The sequence below is a fragment of the Notolepis coatsorum genome, assembly GCF_963971535.1.
Source record: "Notolepis coatsorum genome assembly, contig: SUPER_8_unloc_1, whole genome shotgun sequence".
Taxonomy (NCBI): domain Eukaryota; kingdom Metazoa; phylum Chordata; class Actinopteri; order Aulopiformes; family Paralepididae; genus Notolepis; species Notolepis coatsorum.
This window is the reverse complement of record NW_028174873.1, coordinates 558,195-581,134: the sequence shown is the minus strand read 5'-3', so window position 1 is coordinate 581,134 and position 22,940 is coordinate 558,195. Positions and strand designations below refer to the sequence as shown.

Genomic DNA, 22,940 nt, shown 5'->3' with positions numbered 1-22,940 from the left:
ATCAGTCATCTCTAATGGATGTAATGTATATCAGTCATCTCTAATGAAGGGAATGTATATCAGTCATCTCTAATGGATGTAATGTATATCAGTCATCTCTAATGAAGGGAATGTATATCAGTCATCTCTAATGAAGGGAATGTATATCAGTCATCTCTAATGAAGGGAATGTATATCAGTCATCTCTAATGGATGTAATGTATATCAGTCATCTCTAATGAAGGGAATGTATATCAGTCATCTCTAATGAAGGGAATGTATATCAGTCATCTCTAAGGGATGTAATGTATATCAGTCATCTCTAATGAAGGGAATGTATATCAGTCATCTCTAAGGGATGTAATGTATATCAGTCATCTCTAAGGGATGTAATGTATATCAGTCATCTCTAATGGATGTAATGTATATCAGTCATCTCTAAGGGAAGGGAATGTATATCAGTCATCTCTAAGGGAAGGGAATGTATATCAGTCATCTCTAAGGGATGTAATGTATATCAGTCATCTCTAATGAAGGGAATGTATATCAGTCATCTCTAATGAAGGGAATGTATATCAGTCATCTCTAATGGATGTAATGTATATCAGTCATCTCTAATGGATGTAATGTATATCAGTCATCTCTAATGAAGGGATGTAATGTATATCAGTCATCTCTAATGGATGTAATGTATATCAGTCATCTCTAATGAAGGGAATGTATATCAGTCATCTCTAATGGATGTAATGTATATCAGTCATCTCTAATGAAGGGAATGTATATCAGTCATCTCTAATGAAGGGAATGTATATCAGTCATCTCTAATGGATGTAATGTATATCAGTCATCTCTAATGAAGGGAATGTATATCAGTCATCTCTAATGAAGGGAATGTATATCAGTCATCTCTAATGGATGTAATGTATATCAGTCATCTCTAATGAAGGGAATGTATATCAGTCATCTCTAATGAAGGGAATGTATATCAGTCATCTCTAATGAAGGGAATGTATATCAGTCATCTCTAATGAAGGGAATGTATATCAGTCATCTCTAATGAAGGGAATGTATATCAGTCATCTCTAATGGATATAATGTATATCAGTCATCTCTAATGAAGGGAATGTATATCAGTCATCTCTAATGAAGGGAATGTATATCAGTCATCTCTAAGGGAAGTAATGTATATCAGTCATCTCTAATGGATGTAATGTATATCAGTCATCTCTAATGAAGGGATGTAATGTATATCAGTCATCTCTAATGAAAGGGAATGTATATCAGTCATCTCTAATGAAGGGAATGTATATCAGTCATCTCTAATGGATGTAATGTATATCAGTCATCTCTAATGAAGGGAATGTATATCAGTCATCTCTAAGGGAAGTAATGTATATCAGTCATCTCTAATGGATGTAATGTATATCAGTCATCTCTAATGAAGGGATGTAATGTATATCAGTCATCTCTAATGAAGGGATGTAATGTATATCAGTCATCTCTAATGAAGGGAATGTATATCAGTCATCTCTAATGAAGGGATGTAATGTATATCAGTCATCTCTAATGAAGGGAATGTATATCAGTCATCTCTAATGAAGGGAATGTATATCAGTCATCTCTAAGGGATGTAATGTATATCAGTCATCTCTAATGAAGGGATGTAATGTATATCAGTCATCTCTAATGAAGGGAATGTATATCAGTCATCTCTAATGAAGGGATGTAATGTATATCAGTCATCTCTAATGAAGGGATGTAATGTATATCAGTCATCTCTAATGAAGGATGTAATGTATATCACAGTCATCTCTTATGAAGGGAAATGTAACGTGTATATATGCTTCTGTACTTTGTGCTTAAAACTCAGATCTGTAGATTTAAAATAAGCTTTGTTGTGCTTTGTTAACCCATTGTTGTAAAAGCAGAACCAATGTCACGTTAACGTGATGCTAATTGTGGCCACGGAGGTTGGCTCCATATTATGGGAAAGAATTATTTACGACATGCATATTGCATAACACGTTGCCTTGCATTACCTCTGGTACAGTGAAGCCAGGGCCATATTCATTTAAAAAAAAAAAAAAACAGTTGAATACTGTTTTCAAAGCATTTCACGTCGTTTTTAACTAGGTTGTCGCGCATAGAGGGAAGGGGGAAAATAGACCACTCGCTCAGAAACAAACTGAAACCCTCATGCTACACATCTGTGACCCATGCAGCTGCTTTCGTTGATTGTAATGGAAGCGTTCTAGGTGCTGTAAGTGGTGTTTATTTTGTTAAAAATAAGTGTTAACCCTTTCACTGCCTACCGTCTGTAGTGTGATAGTAAAGAGTTAACCTTCTGTAGTGTGGCAGTGAAAGGGTTAACCTGCGGTTGTGTGGCAGTGAAAGGGTTAAACCTTCTGTGTATTGTCGCAGTGAAAGGGTTAATCGTTTGGTGGTGCGGCAGTGAAAGGGTTAAATAGCTCTACATTCCGACAGCCATCACTGATGCAGAGTGTCTGGTCAGTAACATGGGTCTCTCAGTCCCTCCACTCTGCAGTAAACAGCCATCACTGATGCAGAGTGTCTGGTCAGTAACATGGGTCTCTCAGTCCCTCCTGCTCTGCAGTAAACAGCCATCACTGATATAGTGTCTGGTCAGTAACATGGGTCTCTCAGTCCCTCCACTCTGCAGTAAACAGCCATCACTGATATAGTGTCTGGTCAGTAACATGGGTCTCCCAGTCCCTCCACTCTGCAGTAAACAGTCATCACTGATATAGAGTGTCTGGTCAGTAACATGGGTCTCTCAGTCCCTCCACTCTGCAGTAAACAGCCATCACTGATATAGAGTGTCTGGTCAGTAACATGGGTCTCCCAGTCCCTCCGCTCTGCAGTAAACAGTCATCACTGATATAGTGTCTGGTCAGTAACATGAGTCTCTCAGTCCCTCCGCTCTGCAGTAAACAGTCATCACTGATATAGAGTGTCTGGTCAGTAACATGGGTCTCCCAGTCCCTCCACTCTGCAGTAAACAGTCATCACTGATACAGAGTGTCTGGTCAGTAACATGGGTCTCCCAGTCCCTCCACTCTGCAGTAAACAGCCATCACTGATATAGAGTGTCTGGTCAGTAACATGGGTCTCTCAGTCCCTCCACTCTGCAGTAAACAGCCATCACTGATATAGAGTGTCTGGTCAGTAACATGGGTCTCCCAGTCCCTCCACTCTGCAGTAAACAGCCATCACTGATGCAGAGTGTCTGGTCAGTAACATGGGTCTCCCAGTCCCTCCACTCTGCAGTAAACAGCCATCACTGATATAGAGTGTCTGGTCAGTAACATGGGTCTCCCAGTCCCTCCACTCTGCAGTAAACAGCCATCACTGATGCAGAGTGTCTGGTCAGTAACATGAGTCTCCCAGTCCCTCCACTCTGCAGTAAACAGCCATCACTGATATAGAGTGTCTGGTCAGTAACATGGGTCTCTCAGTCCCTCCACTCTGCAGTAAACAGTCATCACTGATATAGAGTGTCTGGTCAGTAACATGGGTCTCTCAGTCCCTCCACTCTGCAGTAAACAGCCATCACTGATATAGAGTGTCTGGTCAGTAACATGGGTCTCCCAGTCCCTCCACTCTGCAGTAAACAGCCATCACTGATATAGAGTGTCTGGTCAGTAACATGGGTCTCCCAGTCCCTCCACTCTGCAGTAAACAGTCATCACTGATGCAGAGTGTCTGGTCAGTAACATGGGTCTCTCAGTCCCTCTACTCTACAGTAAACAGTCATCACTGATATAGAGTGTCTGGTCAGTAACATGGGTCTCCCAGTCCCTCCGCTCTGCAGTAAACAGTCATCACTGATATAGTGTCTGGTCAGTAACATGGGTCTCTCAGTCCCTCCACTCTGCAGTAAACAGCCATCACTGATATAGAGTGTCTGGTCAGTAACATGGGTCTCCCAGTCCCTCCACTCTGCAGTAAACAGCCATCACTGATATAGTGTCTGGTCAGTAACATGGGTCTCTCAGTCCCTCCACTCTGCAGTAAACAGCCATCACTGATATAGAGTGTCTGGTCAGTAACATGGGTCTCCCAGTCCCTCCACTCTGCAGTAAACAGCCATCACTGATGCAGAGTGTCTGGTCAGTAACATGGGTCTCCCAGTCCCTCCACTCTGCAGTAAACAGCCATCACTGATGCAGAGTGTCTGGTCAGTAACATGGGTCTCCCAGTCCCTCCACTCTGCAGTAAACAGCCATCACTGATATAGAGTGTCTGGTCAGTAACATGGGTCTCCCAGTCCCTCCACTCTGCAGTAAACAGCCATCACTGATGCAGAGTGTCTGGTCAGTAACATGGGTCTCCCAGTCCCTCCACTCTGCAGTAAACAGCCATCACTGATGCAGAGTATCTGGTCAGTAACATGGGTCTCCCAGTCCCTCCACTCTGCAGTAAACAGCCATCACTGATACAGAGTGTCTGGTCAGTAACATGGGTCTCCCAGTCCCTCCACTCTGCAGTAAACAGCCATCACTGATATAGAGTGTCTGGTCAGTAACATGGTTCTCCCAGTCCCTCCACTCTGCAGTAAACAGCCATCACTGATATAGAGTGTCTGGTCAGTAACATGGGTCTCTCAGTCCCTCCACTCTGCAGTAAACAGCCATCACTGATACAGAGTGTCTGGTCAGTAACATGGGTCTCCCAGTCCCTCCACTCTGCAGTAAACAGCCATCACTGATATAGAGTGTCTGGTCAGTAACATGGGTCTCTCAGTCCCTCCACTCTGCAGTAAACAGCCATCACTGATGCAGAGTATCTGGTCAGTAACATGGGTCTCCCAGTCCCTCCACTCTGCAGTAAACAGCCATCACTGATACAGAGTGTCTGGTCAGTAACATGGGTCTCCCAGTCCCTCCACTCTGCAGTAAACAGCCATCACTGATATAGAGTGTCTGGTCAGTAACATGGTTCTCCCAGTCCCTCCACTCTGCAGTAAACAGCCATCACTGATATAGAGTGTCTGGTCAGTAACATGGGTCTCCCAGTCCCTCCACTCTGCAGTAAACAGTCATCACTGATACAGAGTGTCTGGTCAGTAACATGGGTCTCCCAGTCCCTCCACTCTGCAGTAAACAGCCATCACTGATATAGAGTGTCTGGTCAGTAACATGGGTCTCTCAGTCCCTCCACTCTGCAGTAAACAGCCATCACTGATATAGAGTGTCTGGTCAGTAACATGGGTCTCCCAGTCCCTCCACTCTGCAGTAAACAGCCATCACTGATGCAGAGTGTCTGGTCAGTAACATGGGTCTCCCAGTCCCTCCACTCTGCAGTAAACAGCCATCACTGATATAGAGTGTCTGGTCAGTAACATGGGTCTCCCAGTCCCTCCACTCTGCAGTAAACAGCCATCACTGATGCAGAGTGTCTGGTCAGTAACATGAGTCTCCCAGTCCCTCCACTCTGCAGTAAACAGTCATCACTGATATAGAGTGTCTGGTCAGTAACATGGGTCTCTCAGTCCCTCCACTCTGCAGTAAACAGCCATCACTGATATAGAGTGTCTGGTCAGTAACATGGGTCTCCCAGTCCCTCCGCTCTGCAGTAAACAGTCATCACTGATATAGTGTCTGGTCAGTAACATGGGTCTCTCAGTCCCTCCACTCTGCAGTAAACAGCCATCACTGATATAGAGTGTCTGGTCAGTAACATGGGTCTCCCAGTCCCTCCACTCTGCAGTAAACAGCCATCACTGATATAGTGTCTGGTCAGTAACATGGGTCTCTCAGTCCCTCCACTCTGCAGTAAACAGCCATCACTGATATAGAGTGTCTGGTCAGTAACATGGGTCTCCCAGTCCCTCCACTCTGCAGTAAACAGCCATCACTGATGCAGAGTGTCTGGTCAGTAACATGGGTCTCCCAGTCCCTCCACTCTGCAGTAAACAGCCATCACTGATGCAGAGTGTCTGGTCAGTAACATGGGTCTCCCAGTCCCTCCACTCTGCAGTAAACAGCCATCACTGATATAGAGTGTCTGGTCAGTAACATGGGTCTCCCAGTCCCTCCACTCTGCAGTAAACAGCCATCACTGATGCAGAGTGTCTGGTCAGTAACATGGGTCTCCCAGTCCCTCCACTCTGCAGTAAACAGCCATCACTGATGCAGAGTATCTGGTCAGTAACATGGGTCTCCCAGTCCCTCCACTCTGCAGTAAACAGCCATCACTGATACAGAGTGTCTGGTCAGTAACATGGGTCTCCCAGTCCCTCCACTCTGCAGTAAACAGCCATCACTGATATAGAGTGTCTGGTCAGTAACATGGTTCTCCCAGTCCCTCCACTCTGCAGTAAACAGCCATCACTGATATAGAGTGTCTGGTCAGTAACATGGGTCTCTCAGTCCCTCCACTCTGCAGTAAACAGCCATCACTTATACAGAGTGTCTGGTCAGTAACATGGGTCTCCCAGTCCCTCCACTCTGCAGTAAACAGCCATCACTGATATAGAGTGTCTGGTCAGTAACATGGGTCTCTCAGTCCCTCCACTCTGCAGTAAACAGCCATCACTGATGCAGAGTATCTGGTCAGTAACATGGGTCTCCCAGTCCCTCCACTCTGCAGTAAACAGCCATCACTGATACAGAGTGTCTGGTCAGTAACATGGGTCTCCCAGTCCCTCCACTCTGCAGTAAACAGCCATCACTGATATAGAGTGTCTGGTCAGTAACATGGTTCTCCCAGTCCCTCCACTCTGCAGTAAACAGCCATCACTGATATAGAGTGTCTGGTCAGTAACATGGGTCTCTCAGTCCCTCCACTCTGCAGTAAACAGCCATCACTGATACAGAGTGTCTGGTCAGTAACATGGGTCTCCCAGTCCCTCCACTCTGCAGTAAACAGCCATCACTGATATAGAGTGTCTGGTCAGTAACATGGGTCTCTCAGTCCCTCCGCTCTGCAGTAAACAGTCATCACTGATATAGAGTGTCTGGTCAGTAACATGGGTCTCCCAGTCCCTCCACTCTGCAGTAAACAGTCATCACTGATATAGAGTGTCTGGTCAGTAACATGGGTCTCCCAGTCCCTCCGCTCTGCAGTAAACAGTCATCACTGATATTGAGTGTCTGGTCAGTAACATGGGTCTCTCAGTCCCTCCACTCTGCAGTAAACAGCCATCACTGATGCAGAGTGTCTGGTCAGTAACATGGGTCTCCCAGTCCCTCCACTCTGCAGTAAACAGTCATCACTGATATAGAGTGTCTGGTCAGTAACATGGGTCTCCCAGTCCCTCCACTCTGCAGTAAACAGCCATCACTGATATAGAGTGTCTGGTCAGTAACATGGGTCTCCCAGTCCCTCCTGCTCTGCAGTAAACAGTCATCACTGATACAGAGTGTCTGGTCAGTAACATGGGTCTCCCAGTCCCTCCACTCTGCAGTAAACAGTAAATAAATTTTCAAGAAATCTTGCCAAGCCAAATTTGCTGGCAGATTATTGTTACTTGTTTCAAGCACATATTTGCTCGTTTTTATTTCTTGTTTTTGTCAGACCATTTTTGCAGCGTGGAGTTCTCTCTCCTGATTCGATGAAGTGGGAACGGAATTCCAGAAAATGTATGTTTACTGCAGAGTGGAGGGACTGGGAGACCCATGTTACTGACCAGACACTCTGTATCAGTGATGACTGTTTACTGCAGAGTGGAGGGACTGGGAGACCCATGTTACTGACCAGACACTCTATACTGTATCAGTGATGGCTGTTTACTGCAGAGTGGAGGGACTGGGAGACCCATGTTACTGACCAGACACTCTATATCAGTGATGACTGTTTACTGCAGAGCAGAGGGACTGAGAGACCCATGTTACTGACCAGACACTCTATATCAGTGATGGCTGTTTACTGCAGAGTGGAGGGACTGGGAGACCCATGTTACTGACCAGACACTCTATATCAGTGATGACTGTTTACTGCAGAGTGGAGGGACTGAGAGACCCATGTTACTGACCAGACACTATATCAGTGATGGCTGTTTACTGCAGAGTGGAGGGACTGGGAGACCCATGTTACTGACCAGACACTCTATATCAGTGATGGCTGTTTACTGCAGAGCGGAGGGACTGGGAGACCCATGTTACTGACCAGGCACTCTGTATCAGTGATGGCTGTTTACTGCAGAGTGGAGGGACTGGGAGACCCATGTTACTGACCAGACACTCTATATCAGTGATGGCTGTTTACTGCAGAGCAGGAGGGACTGGGAGACCCATGGTACTGACCAGACACTCTATATCAGTGATGGCTGTTTACTGCAGAGTGGAGGGACTGAGAGACCCATGTTACTGACCAGACACTATATCAGTGATGGCTGTTTACTGCAGAGTGGAGGGACTGAGAGACCCATGTTACTGACCAGACACTCTGTATCAGTGATGGCTGTTTACTGCAGAGCGGAGGGACTGGGAGACCCATGTTACTGACCAGACACTCTATATCAGTGATGGCTGTTTACTGCAGAGTGGAGGGACTGGGAGACCCATGTTACTGACCAGACACACTATATCAGTGATGGCTGTTTACTGCAGAGCGGAGGGACTGGGAGACCCATGTTACTGACCAGACACTCTATATCAGTGATGACTGTTTACTGCAGAGCGGAGGGACTGAGAGACCCATGTTACTGACCAGACACTCTGTATCAGTGATGACTGTTTACTGCAGAGTGGAGGGACTGGGAGACCCATGTTACTGACCAGACACTCTGTATCAGTGATGGCTGTTTACTGCAGAGTGGAGGGACTGGGAGACCCATGTTACTGACCAGACACTCTATATCAGTGATGGCTGTTTACTGCAGAGCAGTAGGGACTGGGAGACCCATGTTACTGACCAGACACTCTATATCAGTGATGACTGTTTACTGCAGAGCGGAGGGACTGGGAGACCCATGTTACTGACCAGACACTATATCAGTGATGACTGTTTACTACAGAGTGGAGGGACTGGGAGACCCATGTTACTGACCAGACACTCTGTATCAGTGATGACTGTTTACTGCAGAGCAGTAGGGACTGAGAGACCCATGTTACTGACCAGACACTCTGTATCAGTGATGACTGTTTACTGCAGAGTGGAGGGACTGGGAGACCCATGTTACTGACCAGACACTCTATATCAGTGATGGCTGTTTACTGCAGAGCGGAGGGACTGGGAGACCCATGTTACTGAGCAGACACTCTATATCAGTGATGGCTGTTTACTGCAGAGCGGAGGGACTGGGAGACCCATGTTACTGACCAGATACTCTATATCAGTGATGGCTGTTTACTGCAGAGTGGAGGGACTGGGAGACCCATGGTACTGACCAGACACTCTATATCAGTGATGGCTGTTTACTGCAGAGTGGAGGGACTGAGAGACCCATGTTACTGACCAGACACTATATCAGTGATGGCTGTTTACTGCAGAGTGGAGGGACTGAGAGACCCATGTTACTGACCAGACACTCTGTATCAGTGATGGCTGTTTACTGCAGAGCGGAGGGACTGGGAGACCCATGTTACTGACCAGACACTCTATATCAGTGATGGCTGTTTACTGCAGAGTGGAGGGACTGGGAGACCCATGTTACTGACCAGACACACTATATCAGTGATGGCTGTTTACTGCAGAGCGGAGGGACTGGGAGACCCATGTTACTGACCAGACACTCTATATCAGTGATGACTGTTTACTGCAGAGCGGAGGGACTGAGAGACCCATGTTACTGACCAGACACTCTGTATCAGTGATGACTGTTTACTGCAGAGTGGAGGGACTGGGAGACCCATGTTACTGACCAGACACTCTGTATCAGTGATGGCTGTTTACTGCAGAGTGGAGGGACTGGGAGACCCATGTTACTGACCAGACACTCTATATCAGTGATGGCTGTTTACTGCAGAGCAGTAGGGACTGGGAGACCCATGTTACTGACCAGACACTCTGTATCAGTGATGACTGTTTACTGCAGAGCAGTAGGGACTGAGAGACCCATGTTACTGACCAGACACTCTGTATCAGTGATGACTGTTTACTGCAGAGTGGAGGGACTGGGAGACCCATGTTACTGACCAGACACTCTGTATCAGTGATGACTGTTTACTGCAGAGTGGAGGGACTGAGAGACCCATGTTACTGACCAGACACTCTATATCAGTGATGGCTGTTTACTGCAGAGCGGAGGGACTGGGAGACCCATGTTACTGAGCAGACACTCTATATCAGTGATGGCTGTTTACTGCAGAGCGGAGGGACTGGGAGACCCATGTTACTGACCAGATACTCTATATCAGTGATGGCTGTTTACTGCAGAGCGGAGGGACTGGGAGACCCATGTTACTGACCAGACACTATATCAGTGATGGCTGTTTACTGCAGAGCGGAGGGACTGGGAGACCCATGTTACTGACCAGACACTCTATATCAGTGATGACTGTTTACTGCAGAGCGGAGGGACTGGGAGACCCATGTTACTGACCAGACACTCTATATCAGTGATGGCTGTTTACTGCAGAGCGGAGGGACTGAGAGACCCATGTTACTGACCAGACACTCTATATCAGTGATGGCTGTGTAGAGCCATTATTTTAACATGTAGACCACTTATTTTAACAAAGAAAAATACCACTTATATGCACTCCGTACGTAGACCGCATACACGCTCCATCATGTAGCTTCCCCTGTTAGAGAGCTTTGTCTCTAAAACACGTCTCCATTCATATTTCTGAGGTTTGGGGGGGGGGGGGGGGATCCATTGGTTTATGTCTGCATTACGGATTGTGTCTTTAACCCATCCGGATGGTCATAGGATCATGTAAACACACAGAATATAAACACAGAAAACAGATCTGACAACAGACGGGGCTGTGACGGTAGACCGCTCTGCCAGATGGTTGCCGGGCAGCAGTGCAGTGATCACTCTGAACCGTCAGATAGACCTCTGGAAAGAGGAAAACCATGGGAGCAAAAAAATCGGGCCTCCTCTTTGACCTCCTCGTCAGCAACACCCAGCTGCATTTGGGGGTTGACCTATGACCTTTGCCCACAGCGCCAGGTACATCACCCATTCGTCCATGACCTCCAGGACTGCTGGCAGACCCAGCGACACCTCTACATTAGTGAGTCACTGAGTGACCGGACCCAAACCCACCACCCAGAACCCAACCTGACCCAAACCCACCACCACCCAGAACCCAACCTGACCCAAACCCACCACCCAGAACCCAACCTGACCCAAACCCACCACCCAGAACCCAACCTGACCCAAACCCACCACCCAGAACCCTCACTCTGCCCCCTCTACCACTTCTACCCCACAGTAGTAATGTCCAGAAACTACCCACAATCCTTAGCATGATGCCATTGATGTATACGCACAAATGTACACAAGAAGCAACAAATATGACACAGAAATCATCTTTCCAGGTCTTTTATGTTTTTAAGTTGTGTTATGTTTGATTGCTTGGGGACTGGACACAGCCTGAATGTAAACACCCCCTAAAGCACACACTAGCCTCACTGACCACTTGACCCCCCCCACTCCTCTCTCACCACTGGCCTCACTGACCCCTTGACCCCCCACTCCTCTTCCTCACCACCCAGCGCCTGGCCGTACAGGAAACAATGACTTTGTTCACGGTCAATATATAGACGGTTTCACTGGAATCGTGTCGCTACAGTAGGGGATCGGCTCGGACCGCGTCTATTTCCTGTCAGTTGGTGTTGGTATCAGAAAACATTGCAACAGGAAGTAAACTTGGGTCCATTTAAAAACTTTTATGTTGTCGAGTTGAAACCGTGGTATATATCACGATATCTTCTTAGCTATATGGAGCACCCCGTCGTCCATAGTTGGACTGCACAGCACTTACTGGGGCGTGTGGGAAAAAACAGAAACCGCCATTTTGTTGAGAAATCGGATTTCTTATTTTTTTTTTTATCATTTATTAAGATATAATTATGTATCACATTTCACATGTTTAAAAAAAAATAAAAAGAGTGATGCCATTATAATAACACAGATAGACAAAACACATTAGATATTGATATACTGGCCAGACCGTCTGCACACCAAGTCATGATTCTACTGTAATACTGTCAGCAGCTGAATTCTATAATTCCCCCCCCCCCCTCCCCCCCCCCCACCTCCTTGCATCTCCTCAGCCACTGACTCAGATGATCTGACCCAGTTTACCCCCCCCCCTCCCCCCCCCCCCTCCTTGCATCTCCTCAGCCACTGACTCAGATGATCTGACCCAGTTTACCCCCCCCCCCCCCCCCCCCCCCCCTCCTGCATCTCCTCAGCCACTGACTCAGATGATCTGACCCAGTTTACCCCCCCCCCCCCCCCTCCCCCCTCCTTGCATCTCCTCAGCCACTGACTCAGATGATCTGACCCAGTTTACCCCCCCCCCCCCCCCCTCCCCCCCCTGCCCTCTGTGCGTAGTGCGTGAGCCGGCCTGGGAGCAGATGTAGCTGTAGAAAAATGTGTCACACCCGAAGCAAGCAACTGATGCCTTTCCTTCCTCAAGCTCCCCCCCCCCCCCCCCCGTCGTCGTCGAGGATACAGCTCGGCCCCCTCCCCCCACCCCCGTCGTCGAGGATACAGCGCGGCCGCGTCGCTTCTGTCGGTGCTTTAAAGGGACAGTCCGCCCATCTTAAGAAAGTCTCGTCTGATTCGGTTACAACTAAGTAACATTGGCAGTCACTCCAGTTCTTTGCTTCTTTTGCGTTGTGGTTTCACAGGCGCTGCAGGACGTGGGAATTGTTAGCGCTGTTGTTTAGCGTCAGTGGGGGGGTTTATAGCACCTTCCAGACGACACCCTTCCTGTTTGACAACGTTCTGTAGAGATAACCAGACCGAAGTCTCTTGTAAAAAAAAAACCATTGATTTGACTAACAAACTAATCATTTACATTTCTTCCTTTTAATTATGTTAAAAACCATCACCCTTTAAATTACTCCCTGTATGTGATCAATCAGACAGGCTTCTTAAAATGAGTGGAAGGTCCCTTTAAACAGGTAGATGACTTCACCCTTTCCTTTCTCACTTCCAGATATCCTCTCTTCCTCACTGTGTATCCTCCTGTCTTGTCAGCCTCACTGTCTGCCTAGCACACAATACACACTACATCAGGGGTCTCAAACTCAATTTACCTGGGGGCCGCTGGAGGTAGAGTCTGGGTGAGGCTGGGCCGCATCAAATATTCCACACAAAAAGGGTTTCAAGTAGGGATGTCCGATATTATCGGCCGACCGATATTATCGGCCGATATCGGCAGTAAAATGTGATATCGGAAAATATCGGTATCGGTTAAGAAAAAGAAAAAAACAATAACAATATTTGTTATATATATATCCAGTGAAATTATTAGTTACCTGAAATTATTCAGTTTTTTTGGGGGGGGGGGGGACCCTGCATATATCGGTATCGGTTGATATCGGTATCGGAATTAAGAGTTGGACAATATCGGAATATCGGTATCGGTAAAAAAGCCAATATCGAGCATCCCTAGTTTCAAGTATTTATTTTTATGGAAATGTATGGTTGAAACATGCAAACGTTCAAACGCACACACGCTAATAAGCATTGGAGGCTTTTAACCAGGGCCGGACTGGGGAAATCATTCAGGCCAGGAAATATAGTGCAAAATATAGCCCCAGTCAGGCCACTTTTTAAGCGGGGGGTCTGGGGGTCCCCCACCAGGAGATTTTGTGTTACAAAGACTTAATTTCCTGCATTCTGGTGCAGGAATTGTTTATTTGTACCCTTTAAATGTCAGTGTTGTGATGACATGACTGCAAAAAGAAGGAAAAAATTTGGAAATCTGGGGGGCCACAAAATATCATCCAGCGGGCCGCAATTGGTCCGCAGGCCGCGAGTTTGAGACCCCTGCACTACATACAGTACTTACTGCCTACCACCAGGTGTGCCTGTCTCACCCGTCTCTCGTCTCTCTCACAGTGTGTGACTACTGCAGCACCGGAGACCTGTACACGTACTGGGTGATGATCGGTCAGTTCACCGAGGACATGGTGAGGGTGTTCGCAGCGGAGTTAGGATGTGCTCTGGGTGAGTAAGATCAACAGGTAGGGGGGGTGTAGCGATGCATCGATTAATTGAAATGCGTCGATTCTATAATGTATTCGATTCGATGCATCGATTTGAATATGTTAGAATCGATTATAATCTAAATTAAAATAAAAATGTATTTGACCTATAGTCCATTCATGCTGAGTGAATCAGTTCCCCCAGCCACATTTGTGTATAAATTTTTTTTTGGGGAATTAACTGATAGAAAATTAATAGAAAATGTATCGAATCGAATCGTGGTCAAGTGAAGAGATTTCATGGTGCATTGAATCGTTGCCTGAAGAATCGTAATCGAATCGAATTGTTGTGAGGTCACATCGTTACACCCCTATCAAGAGGTGTTTTTAACCCTTTCACTGCCACATGACAGCCGGTTAACCCTTTCACTGTGACAATACAGTGTGGCAGTGAAAGGGTTAAAGGCCAATAGCAATACTGATATTATTGGATACTGTGTTTTGTGTCGATATTTGATAGCTCGTCCTGCATTTACACTGAGTGTAGCTGGTCTCTGACTGGCTCCTGCATATACGCTGATTATTGCTGCTTCTCTACAGGATTCCTCCATGACTTTGGGATCATCCACAGAGACGTAAAGGTAACAGGAAATTGCATCATAGCTTTCCCATGTGTCAATGTCTATATAGCAGTACTTGAGTATCTATATATATACCGTAGCATCAGGGGTGTAAAGTACTTGAGTAATTTTACTTCGTTACAATACTTAAGTACTGTTTTTGCCAGGATTTGTACTTTATTAGGTTTGTATACTTGTACTTTTACTCAATTACATTTCAGAGGAAAAAAAACATACTTGTTACTCCTTACATTTAAAATGCAGACCTACAAAGTACAAATCTCCTTTAATTAGTATATTTGTTTCTCTGGCCAAACTAATGTTAACGTTATTAATCCTGCGGCAGCGCTTTATTTAAAAACAGCCAATCAAATCCCCATCAATGGAAAATGAACCCGCCCATACCCATGCTGATTGGTCCTTGTGCAAGACTAGAAAGCGGGGATCTAAACACCCGCTGTCAGAAGAATAGACCGTCAGATAAAAAGTTTTTACTTTGACTTTTTAGTACTTAAGTACATTTAAAAGTAGAAACTTTTTTACTTTTACGTGTTTTTTGCCAGATACTCCGACTTTTACTTGAGTACGATTTTGAGACGGTACCCATACTTTCACTTAAGTATCATTTCTGGGTACTTTTTACACCCCTGCGTAGCATACCAGTCTGTACAAGAGAGACAGGAGAGAGACCTGAGGCAGGACTAGGGGTAAAAAAATCTCTGAACTTACCCTTTAAATGCTTGTGATCTGAGAATAATAAAAACATTTCTTGGAACTCCTTCTGCAGATGGAGAACATCCTGTTGACTGATACAGGTAAATAAATACACTTCCTCTCAGCTCCCACCAGAGGGCAGTATAACTCTGCAGACTGTTGCTGACCAAAATGTTTCCTGTTGTAAAATGTTTAGTTTAGCATCAGTGGTGGCTGGGGGAAATTTTTAGATATACTGTATGGTATGTATGTATATACTGTATATATACCATACATATATACAATATATACCATATATGTATGGTATATATCTTTCCTCTATAATAATTTACAGTACAGTGGTGGCAGAGGGTCATTTCTAGAATATATATGCTATAATAGTTTTGTATCAATGGTGAACGGGGGGGTAATGTTTATAATATATATGATATAATAATTTAGTGGTGACATGGGGTAAAGTTGAGATTACATATGATATAATAGTTTTGTATCAATGGTGACGGGGTAATGTTTAGAATATATATATGATATAATAATTTAGTGGTGACATGGGGTAAAGTTGAGATTACATATGATATAATAGTTTTGTATCAATGGTGACGGGGTAATGTTTAGAATATATATATGATATAATAATTTAGTGGTGACATGGGGTAAAGTTGAGATTACATATGATATAATAGTTTTGTATCAATGGTGACGGGGTAATGTTTAGAATATATATATATATATATATATGATGTTTGGTCGTTCTTTGAAACTGTGAAATAGGGCGGGCACTTTAATAATACATGCCAGGTGATTGGCTGTAAACCACGCATGTAGCTGCCAGTAGTTCCTCAAAGGAAGCTGATTGGTCGGCGGTTCTCGCGAAGCCAGTTGCAGTGCAAAGTAACGCTGGAGCACCAAGACCGTTTGTATCTGAACACGTGATCATAAGCACTGCATCTGAACAGTCATTATGACGACTAGACTGAGGGGACACACACATCAAAGTCATGATGCACTCATTATAATCCGATGGGCATGGTTTGTTCCAGGACACCTCCGTCTGGCCGACTTTGGTTTGTCCCGGCGTCTGGAGCGAGGAGGGAGAGCGTTCACCATCTGTGGAACCATCCAGTACATGGGTGAGACTGTAGAACCATCCAGTACATGGGTGAGACTGTAGAACCATCCAGTACATGGGTGAGACTGTAGAACCATCCAGTACATGGGTGAGACTGTAGAACCATCCAGTACATGGGTGAGACTGTAGAACCATCCAGTACATGGGTGAGACTGTAGAACCATCCAGTACATGGGTGAGACTGTAGAACCATCCAGTACATGGGTGAGACTGTAGAGCAATCTGTTCGTTCTAGATCTACATCTGGTCATTATACAGTACAGTAGTATAGCAGTGTATATATACTGTAATAATTAGGGATGTTCGATGTTGGCTTTTTTTTTTACCGATATCCGATATACCGATATTGTCCAACTCTTATTTTCCCGATACCGATATCGACCGATACCGATATATGCACAACATTATGCATACTTTCACAATAAATAAAATAAGAATTTGTTCTTACTTGCTTGCCTGGGTAAATAAAGGTTAAATAAATGTAAAAAGAAAATAAATAAAAATAAAATTATTTGAAAACCGATAATTGCCGATATTACATTTTAATGCCAATATTGGCCGATAATATCAGACATCCCTAGTAATAATAGTACAGGAGGGTGTAGCTGCAGTATATATAATAATAGTACAGGAGGGCGTGGTTGCAGTATATATAATAATAGTACAGGAGGGCGTGGTTGCAGTATATATAATAATAGTACAGGAGGGTGTAGCTGCAGTATATATAATAATAGTACAGGAAGGTGTAGCTGCAGTATATATAATAATAGTACAGGAAGGTGTAGCTGCAGTATATATAATAATAGTACAGGAGGGTGTAGCTGCAGTATATATAATAATAGTACAGGAAGGTGTAGCTGCAGTATATATAATAATAGTACAGGAGGGTGTAGCTGCAGTATATATAATAATAGTACAGGAGGGTGTAGCTGCAGTATATATAATAATAGTACAGGAAGGTGTAGCTGCAGTATATATAATAATAGTACAGGAAGGTGTAGCTGCAGTATATATAATAATAGTACAGGAGGGTGTAGCTGCAGTATATATAATAATAGTACAGGAGGGTGTAGCTGCAGTATATATAATAATAGTACAGGAAGGTGTAGCTGCAGTATATATAATAATAGTACAGGAGGGTGTAGCTGCAGTATATATAATAATAGTACAGGAGGGCGTGGTTGCAGTATATATAATAATAGTACAGGAAGGTGTAGCTGCAGTATATATAATAATAGTACAGGAGGGTGTAGCTGCAGTATATATAATAATAGTACAGGAAGGTGTAGCTGCAGTATATATAATAATAGTACAGGAGGGTGTAGCTGCAGTATATATAATAATAGTACAGGAGGGTGTAGCTGCAGTATATATAATAATAGTACAGGAAGGTGTAGCTGCAGTATATATAATAATAGTACAGGAGGGTATAGCTGCAGTATATATAATAATAGTACAGGAGGGTGTAGCTGCAGTATATATAATAATAGTACAGGAGGGTGTAGCTGCAGTATATATAATAATAGTACAGGAAGGTGTAGCTGCAGTATATATAATAATAGTACAGGAGGGTGTAGCTGCAGTATATATAATAATAGTACAGGAGGGTGTAGCTGCAGTATATATAATAATAGTACAGGAAGGTGTAGCTGCAGTATATATAATAATAGTACAGGAAGGTGTAGCTGCAGTATATATAATAATAGTACAGGAGGGTGTAGCTGCAGTATATATAATAATAGTACAGGAAGGTGTAGCTGCAGTATATATAATAATAGTACAGGAGGGTGTAGCTGCAGTATATATAATAATAGTACAGGAAGGTGTAGCTGCAGTATATATAATAATAGTACAGGAGGGTGTAGCTGCAGTATATATAATAATAGTACAGGAGGGCGTGGTTGCAGTATATATAATAATAGTACAGGAAGGTGTAGCTGCAGTATATATAATAATAGTACAGGAGGGTGTAGCTGCAGTATATATAATAATAGTACAGGAAGGTGTAGCTGCAGTATATATAATAATAGTACAGGAGGGTGTAGCTGCAGTATATATAATAATAGTACAGGAGGGTGTGGCTGCAGTATATATAATAATAGTACAGGAAGGTGTAGCTGCAGTATATATAATAATAGTACAGGAGGGTGTAGCTGCAGTATATATAATAATAGTACAGGAAGGTGTAGCTGCAGTATATATAATAATAGTACAGGAAGGTGTAGCTGCAGTATATATAATAATAGTACAGGAGGGTGTAGCTGCAGTATATATAATAATAGTACAGGAAGGTGTAGCTGCAGTATATATAATAATAGTACAGGAAGGTGTAGCTGCAGTATATATAATAATAGTACAGGAGGGTGTAGCTGCAGTATATATAATAATAGTACAGGAGGGTGTAGCTGCAGTATATATAATAATAGTACAGGAGGGTGTAGCTGCAGTATATATAATAATAGTACAGGAAGGTGTAGCTGCAGTATATATAATAATAGTACAGGAAGGTGTAGCTGCAGTATATATAATAATAGTACAGGAGGGTGTAGCTGCAGTATATATAATAATAGTACAGGAGGGTGTAGCTGCAGTATATATAATAATAGTACAGGAGGGCGTGGTTGCAGTATATATAATAATAGTACAGGAAGGTGTAGCTGCAGTATATATAATAATAGTACAGGAGGGTGTAGCTGCAGTATATATAATAATAGTACAGGAAGGTGTAGCTGCAGTATATATAATAATAGTACAGGAAGGTGTAGCTGCAGTATATATAATAATAGTACAGGAGGGTGTAGCTGCAGTATATATAATAATAGTACAGGAAGGTGTAGCTGCAGTATATATAATAATAGTACAGGAGGGTGTAGCTGCAGTATATATAATAATAGTACAGGAAGGTGTAGCTGCAGTATATATAATAATAGTACAGGAAGGTGTAGCTGCAGTATATATAATAATAGTACAGGAGGGTGTAGCTGCAGTATATATAATAATAGTACATGAGGGTGTGGTTGCAGTATATATAATAATAGTACAGGAGGGCGTGGTTGCAGTATATATAATAATAGTACAGGAGGGTGTAGCTGCAGTATATATAATAATAGTACAGGAGGGTGTAGCTGCAGTATATATAATAATAGTACAGGAGGGTGTAGCTGCAGTATATATAATAATAGTACAGGAAGGTGTAGCTGCAGTATATATAATAATAGTACAGGAGGGTGTAGCTGCAGTATATATAATAATAGTACAGGAGGGTGTAGCTGCAGTATATATAATAATAGTACAGGAGGGTGTAGCTGCAGTATATATAATAGTACAGGAGGGCGTGGTTGCAGTATATATAATAATAGTACAGGAAGGTGTAGCTGCAGTATATATAATAATAGTACAGGAGGGTGTAGCTGCAGTATATATAATAATAGTACAGGAAGGTGTAGCTGCAGTATATATAATAATAGTACAGGAAGGTGTAGCTGCAGTATATATAATAATAGTACAGGAGGGTGTAGCTGCAGTATATATAATAATAGTACAGGAAGGTGTAGCTGCAGTATATATAATAATAGTACAGGAGGGTGTAGCTGCAGTATATATAATAATAGTACAGGAAGGTGTAGCTGCAGTATATATAATAATAGTACAGGAAGGTGTAGCTGCAGTATATATAATAATAGTACAGGAGGGTGTAGCTGCAGTATATATAATAATAGTACATGAGGGTGTGGTTGCAGTATATATAATAATAGTACAGGAGGGCGTGGTTGCAGTATATATAATAATAGTACAGGAGGGTGTAGCTGCAGTATATATAATAATAGTACAGGAAGGTGTAGCTGCAGTATATATAATAATAGTACAGGAGGGTGTAGCTGCAGTATATATAATAATAGTACAGGAAGGTGTAGCTGCAGTATATATAATAATAGTACAGGAGGGTGTAGCTGCAGTATATATAATAATAGTACAGGAGGGCGTGGTTGCAGTATATATAATAATAGTACAGGAAGGTGTAGCTGCAGTATATATAATAATAGTACAGGAAGGCGTGGTTGCAGTATATATAATAATAGTACAGGAGGGCGTGGTTGCAGTATATATAATAATAGTACAGGAAGGCGTGGCTGCAGTATATATAATAATAGTACAGGAGGGCGTGGTTGCAGTATATATAATAATAGTACAGGAAGGTGTAGCTGCAGTATATATAATAATAGTACAGGAGGGTGTAGCTGCAGTATATATAATAATAGTACAGGAGGGCGTGGTTGCAGTATATATAATAATAGTACAGGAAGGTGTAGTTGCAGTATATATAATAATAGTACAGGAAGGTGTAGCTGCAGTATATATAATAATAGTACAGGAGGGCGTGGTTGCAGTATATATAATAATAGTACAGGAAGGTGTAGTTGCAGTATATATAATAATAGTACAGGAGGGCGTGGTTGCAGTATATATAATAATAGTACAGGAGGGTGTAGTTGCAGTATATATAATAATAGTACAGGAGGGCGTGGTTGCAGTATATATAATAATAGTACAGGAAGGTGTAGCTGCAGTATATATAATAATAGTACAGGAGGGTGTAGCTGCAGTATATATAATAATAGTACAGGAGGGTGTAGTTGCAGTATATATAATAATAGTACAGGAGGGCGTGGTTGCAGTATATATAATAATAGTACAGGAAGGCGTGGTTGCAGTATATATAATAATAGTACAGGAGGGCGTGGTTGCAGTATATATAATAATAGTACAGGAGGGCGTGGTTGCAGTATATATAATAATAGTACAGGAAGGTGTAGCTGCAGTATATATAATAATAGTACAGGAGGGCGTGGTTGCAGTATATATAATAATAGTACAGGAAGGTGTAGCTGCAGTATATATAATAATAGTACAGGAGGGTGTAGCTGCAGTATATATAATAATAGTACAGGAGGGTGTAGTTGCAGTATATATAATAATAGTACAGGAGGGCGTGGTTGCAGTATATATAATAATAGTACAGGAAGGCGTGGTTGCAGTATATATAATAATAGTACAGGAGGGCGTGGTTGCAGTATATATAATAATAGTACAGGAGGGCGTGGTTGCAGTATATATAATAATAGTACAGGAAGGCGTGGTTGCAGTATATATAATAATAGTACAGGAGGGCGTGGTTGCAGTATATATAATAATAGTACAGGAAGGTGTAGTTGCAGTATATATAATAATAGTACAGGAGGGCGTGGTTGCAGTATATATAATAATAGTACAGGAGGGTGTAGCTGCAGTATATATAATAATAGTACAGGAAGGTGTAGCTGCAGTATATATAATAATAGTACAGGAGGGTGTAGCTGCAGTATATATAATAATAGTACAGGAAGGTGTAGCTGCAGTATATATAATAATAGTACAGGAGGGTGTGGTTGCAGTATATATAATAATAGTACAGGAAGGTGTAGCTGCAGTATATATAATAATAGTACAGGAGGGCGTGGTTGCAGTATATATAATAATAGTACAGGAGGGCGTGGTTGCAGTATATATAATAATAGTACAGGAGGGCGTGGTTGCAGTATATATAATAATAGTACAGGAGGGTGTAGCTGCAGTATATATAATAATAGTACAGGAAGGTGTAGCTGCAGTATATATAATAATAGTACAGGAGGGTGTAGCTGCAGTATATATAATAATAGTACAGGAGGGCGTGGTTGCAGTATATATAATAATAGTACAGGAGGGCGTGGTTGCAGTATATATAATAATAGTACAGGAGGGTGTAGCTGCAGTATATATAATAATAGTACAGGAGGGCGTGGTTGCAGTATATATAATAATAGTACAGGAGGGCGTGGTTGCAGTATATATAATAATAGTACAGGAGGGCGTGGTTGCAGTATATATAATAATAGTACAGGAGGGTGTAGCTGCAGTATATATAATAATAGTACAGGAGGGTGTAGCTGCAGTATATATAATAATAGTACAGGAAGGTGTAGCTGCAGTATATATAATAATAGTACAGGAGGGCGTGGTTGCAGTATATATAATAATAGTACAGGAGGGTGTAGCTGCAGTATATATAATAATAGTACAGGAGGGCGTGGTTGCAGTATATATAATAATAGTACAGGAGGGTGTGGTTGCAGTATATATAATAATAGTACAGGAGGGTGTAGCTGCAGTATATATAATAATAGTACAGGAGGGCGTGGTTGCAGTATATATAATAATAGTACAGGAGGGCGTGGTTGCAGTATATATAATAATAGTACAGGAGGGCGTGGTTGCAGTATATATAATAATAGTACAGGAGGGCGTGGTTGCAGTATATATAATAATAGTACAGGAGGGCGTGGTTGCAGTATATATAATAATAGTACAGGAAGGTGTAGCTGCAGTATATATAATAATAG

The 22,940-nt window shown here is 42.9% G+C and overlaps 1 protein-coding gene across 1 annotated transcript in view; it reads left to right on the top strand.

Annotated features, from left to right (window-relative positions):
- LOC311233915 (ribosomal protein S6 kinase-related protein-like) overlaps positions 1-22,940 on the top strand; it is a gene marked incomplete at both ends in the record, with an annotated part of 105,570 nt that overhangs the window by 5,655 nt on the left and 76,975 nt on the right. The window contains 5 exons of the mRNA XM_084338371.1: positions 11,057-11,126; positions 13,973-14,080; positions 14,659-14,699; positions 15,466-15,493; positions 16,433-16,522. Coding sequence (XP_084194497.1) covers positions 11,057-11,126; positions 13,973-14,080; positions 14,659-14,699; positions 15,466-15,493; positions 16,433-16,522 — 337 coding nt within the window. The remainder of the gene's footprint in view (positions 1-11,056; positions 11,127-13,972; positions 14,081-14,658; positions 14,700-15,465; positions 15,494-16,432; positions 16,523-22,940) is intronic.